Source organism: Vigna umbellata, chromosome 1 (genome assembly GCF_029865625.1).
Source record: "Vigna umbellata cultivar VRB3 chromosome 1, Vumbellata_1.0, whole genome shotgun sequence".
Lineage (NCBI taxonomy): Eukaryota > Viridiplantae > Streptophyta > Magnoliopsida > Fabales > Fabaceae > Vigna > Vigna umbellata.
The window spans coordinates 78,427,235-78,431,386 of NC_142165.1; the positions used below are offsets into that span (position 1 = coordinate 78,427,235).

General features: G+C 38.1%; 1 protein-coding gene across 3 annotated transcripts; it reads right to left on the bottom strand.

Moving 5' to 3' along the window:
- Positions 1–1,614: 1,614 nt before the first annotated feature.
- LOC148206495 (glucan endo-1,3-beta-glucosidase 14-like) lies at positions 1,615–3,757 on the bottom strand. Of its 3 annotated transcripts, none has more exons than XM_088113674.1 (3): positions 3,532–3,757; positions 2,294–3,348; positions 1,615–1,776 (listed from the first exon to the last, which is right to left on the bottom strand). In XM_088113674.1, the coding sequence occupies exons 1-3, from the start codon at positions 3,593–3,595 to the stop codon at positions 1,747–1,749; spliced, it is 1,149 nt and encodes a 382-aa protein (XP_087969800.1). In that variant the 5' UTR covers positions 3,596–3,757; the 3' UTR covers positions 1,615–1,746. The 3 variants fall into 3 exon arrangements, with proteins under 3 accessions (XP_087969800.1, XP_087969793.1, XP_087969786.1); XM_088113667.1 differs by having other exon boundaries at positions 1,636–1,993; XM_088113660.1 differs by having other exon boundaries at positions 1,636–1,996.
- Between the last annotated feature and the right edge of the window lie 395 nt (positions 3,758–4,152).

Here is a 4,152-nt window from a genome sequence, read left to right on the forward strand (position 1 = left end):
AAGTGCCACTGGGGTTGGTTGGAGGGACTGTGCTAGCCTAATCAATGGTTGTAGAGCCTGTCACTATTATTGTTTTTAGTATTATTAAACAGATTGTGAGTGATTACGATTTTCATTTTGTTTTGTGTTCCTTGGTGGTCATTGCTTCATCACAAACCAAAAAGAGGGGACATCAGCCACTTACGTGATTTGATTATATTTTCATGTATTTCTTTGTTCTAGAGAGAAGTAGCTAAAGAGCTCTACTACAATCGGACATTTGGGGTGCTCTTGTTCCAAGCTACATTCGAGGCTTTTGATGCTGCACTAAGGTTTCAGATGATGATGCCATGTTATGGCAAAATTGACACGTGGAGATCCCCTAGTGAGCCACCTAAGGTAAACACGTACATTGAAATAATGAAAACCAGTCTGTATTCCAAGAAAAGAATGAAAAATGGCTACAATTTATAGGCAAGCTTTTAATCATGGTGATAGTTATGTTCGCCGTTGCCCCTTAAAATTCAGGAGGGCCATGAGCAATAGAGATTTTGACTTAACACTCTATGATTACAGTTCAGACAACAACACGGACAACAGAGAACATACGATGAAATAGAAAACCGACAATTTTACTTACCACACAACATTATAATTGAACGCAGTAAACAACATGAAAGTGTATGCAAGGACAACAAATTTTCCAATTCTAACTCGGTGAAGCACTCGCTGAAATTATTAAGAGATGGGACCCCTTCTTGGAATATGTCGCGTTGGTGATTGGACTTACAATCAAAATTGATAAAAAGCGAAACTGCTGCTGCCATCACATTGTCTGCAGGAAGCAATTTTAAATCAGAATGTTGAGTACCTCAAGACCATGACGATGCAAAAATTCTGGGTGGGATTTGTTTGCAAATTGTCCTTGCATATTTTATTACGCCCCAAAAGAAAAATAATTGTTTTTTTCTCACATGAGGGTGGTGGGTCAGCTAGAGAATTTGAGGGGTTCATGTGCAGAACCACCTTCACTGATGTCAAAGAGCTAGACCAATCTCCATCATGTTCTGATAAGGCTGAAGTTTAATTGTCCCCTTTAAAATAGAAAAAAAAAACTGATAAAGGCACCTTTGGAAAAGGGGTCGGCAATGACCCTATGCTGACGGTTATTTGGCCATGGAATAAAGCAGGACCGTCCTATTGTCCGAATGAGGATAATAAAAGAAGCAAACAAAGCCTTAACTTTGTGAACTTTAATTAGATTTTCATTATATCATATTTGTAATGAACTTTGTACTGTGATACAATACACAAGTTGATGAAAGAGGAAAAGCAGAGAAAAGAATGGTGTATCAGGAATTACTTTTACATTTATATATACAAATGAGAACAGTCATGGATTCCACGTCCCATAACAGGGGGCTTTTCTTAGCATCCAATTAGACGAGCTCAAGGCAGACATGTCTTACAGCCTCATATGCCTTTGGACTGGATGAATGAAATGAAATAAATGGTACAAAACCAGCAATATACAAACACATTTCCTATTTGACAATTCCAAATAATGTCAGGTAATAAAAAATGATGTGGCTTTTGGACCTTATCTATCTAAAACAAGCTCAACCTAACGTCACCGCCACATGGTTGTTGCTGGAATGTGACTAGTGGTGGGGTAAGTGGGTGAAAGTGAAGCCACAGTGAAAGGTGATGATGATCCTCCAAATGAGTTGAACTCTTCGCCGTGATGCAGATTTTGTTGCCCCATTGTTAAGAAAGTGTTAGTGTTGCTCCTGATTTCTGCAAAATAGGTACCTTTAATATAGATCATACTAGAGATACTCCATTTTGCAACTTGAAGGTTGTAAAATCCCAACTTTTCGTTATTTTGATATATACACATGAATCACTCCATAAGAATGTAATAATATTCTTCTCAAACAAAGCCACAAAGGGCTGAAGTCAGCAAACACACAAACACCCAGAAGAACAAGCTTTGAAATTCCTTTGATGCTGCCTGCTTCAATGTAAAATTTGATTTTTTTAGAGAAGGAAAGAAAAAAAAGAAAAAAAAAAGATAATTAGACCGACACTCGTGAGAATGCACCAATTACTAACTAACTAAGAACACGACAGTAGTAAATTTGAAAATGTTCTGCTAAAAGTTGTGATTATGAATTTGACTATCTGACATTACATACAAAACCCCTTTTAAACTGATACACTTCTCCCAATTGTATAAACTACATTTTCATTTTCTTTCATACGAGTTTTGCCATAAGCTGGGGGAGAAAAAAGAGACTGGTTTTACTTTTACCTTCGTGTTAGTTGCAGAGGAGGTAAGAGAAATTGAAGTGGATGAAGTGGATGAGGATGCAAAAGCAGCCAACCCTACATTGTATGTCATGGTTTCATCAGGCTGAAATAGGCCATAGTTCCTTTCAGAGGTTGCTCCTGTCTTCATGTCTTCATTGAACAATGCAAAAAAGTATGCTTCCAACCTCATTCTTGGACTCAGAGGTGTCCCTTCATTTGCCATTTGCCTTCTCAGCAAATTTCTATTATAAGTTTGAGCATTCTGTAGTGTGGCACCGACCTCATTAAGGTCTCCTTTGGATGGCCAACCAGTCTCAGAGACCCTTACCTCAATCCCACTAAAGTTCAATCTAGCAATGGCAAATGTGACAGCATCTACCTGAGCATAAAGCATGTTATCATAGTGTAGGTTGGTGTTGGGGTCAACCATTCCTTCATTAGGATTAAATAATACATAGTCCAATGGAATCCTACTAGGGTCATCCTTGTAAGCGAAGTAAGGATAAGCATTGATCCAAAAGGGTGCCTTAGTGGTGGACAAGAAGCTCAAAAACTGGGACATTATCCCAGAGATCTCATTTTTGAAACTGCCAGCTGAAGGAGGGTAAGATTCCTGAAGCACTTCTAAGGAACTTGGTGTTGAAACGTGGATGTTAGAGTCTATGCCTAGCTGAACTAGAGCATTGTGAATGTTAACCACTGCAGGTACTAGATACTGAATAAGAGTGGTATCACCATTAGTGAATAACTCATTTCCTACCTGAATACCAGTGATTTTTGTGTCTGGAAGGTACGGTTTGATATGGCCATTCACCCATTGAAGGGCTTGTTGGGGGTCATTTAACTGGATTAGCATTTGATTTTCTACTGTCACAATGACCTCAACGTTTGATTTAGCAAAAGCACTCAAAATCTCCGGATTGGTGTCATAAATTCTTGTTTTCGTGACCTTAAGGTTGCTGAAGAGTTCAAGCACTTTGTTCGGTGACGGCAAATTGTTAGCCACTTGGCCGTAATTGATTCCAAATGATGTAACACGTCCAAGAAATCCAATATCTGTGGTTGCAAAATCAGCAAAATTCGTTACTCTACCAAGAAACATTCACGGCAACCAAACCTGTTCTACTTCTATAAACCAATGCTATCAACTTAGGAATGCTAAAAAACACAAAAACTAAAAACATGCAATGCATAAAAAGAAGAAAAGAAAGCAAAAACTGCATGAGAAAAAGAAGGCACCTGCAGAGAAAAACAATGTCAGAAAAATATATCTGATCGCCATTCTTCGGAAAAATGTTGCCATTGTGACTAAGATTGATACAATGAAGAGTTTCAAAATGACTCAGATATGATTGATGATAATAAAATAGAACTATTTTGAGCAAGGTTTATTCCTCCCTTTCCTTGTTCCAGAATTTTGGAGGCAACACAGAGGGAGAAAAAAATGAGAGGATTTATGTATGGTTTCCTTAGTGATAAGGGCTTTTCAATCTCTCTTAGGTTGTCCTTGTATTTATATTGTTTTGGGCAGGGTTGTCTCTTTTCAAACCACGTCAACTTCCCAAGTCAAGTTGCGAATTCTCGTAAATACTCTTTAACCAAGTCCCTTTCTTCGACCAAAAGCAAAAACCAATTCCACTACCTGGTAAAATACTATAGGCTAGGCTAGCCATCGCAGCAGGATCCGAAGGTTAGGTGAAATACTATATGAATTTGTATTACTAACCATGCTTCCATGCATTTTCCCAAATACATCACCTCACTATTATGGCATACTTTACTTGAATCAAATAATTCAAGTGTTGACCATCCAATTAGCAGTCACTAGTACAGTTAGAGGAAATGGCACCGGTTATTTTT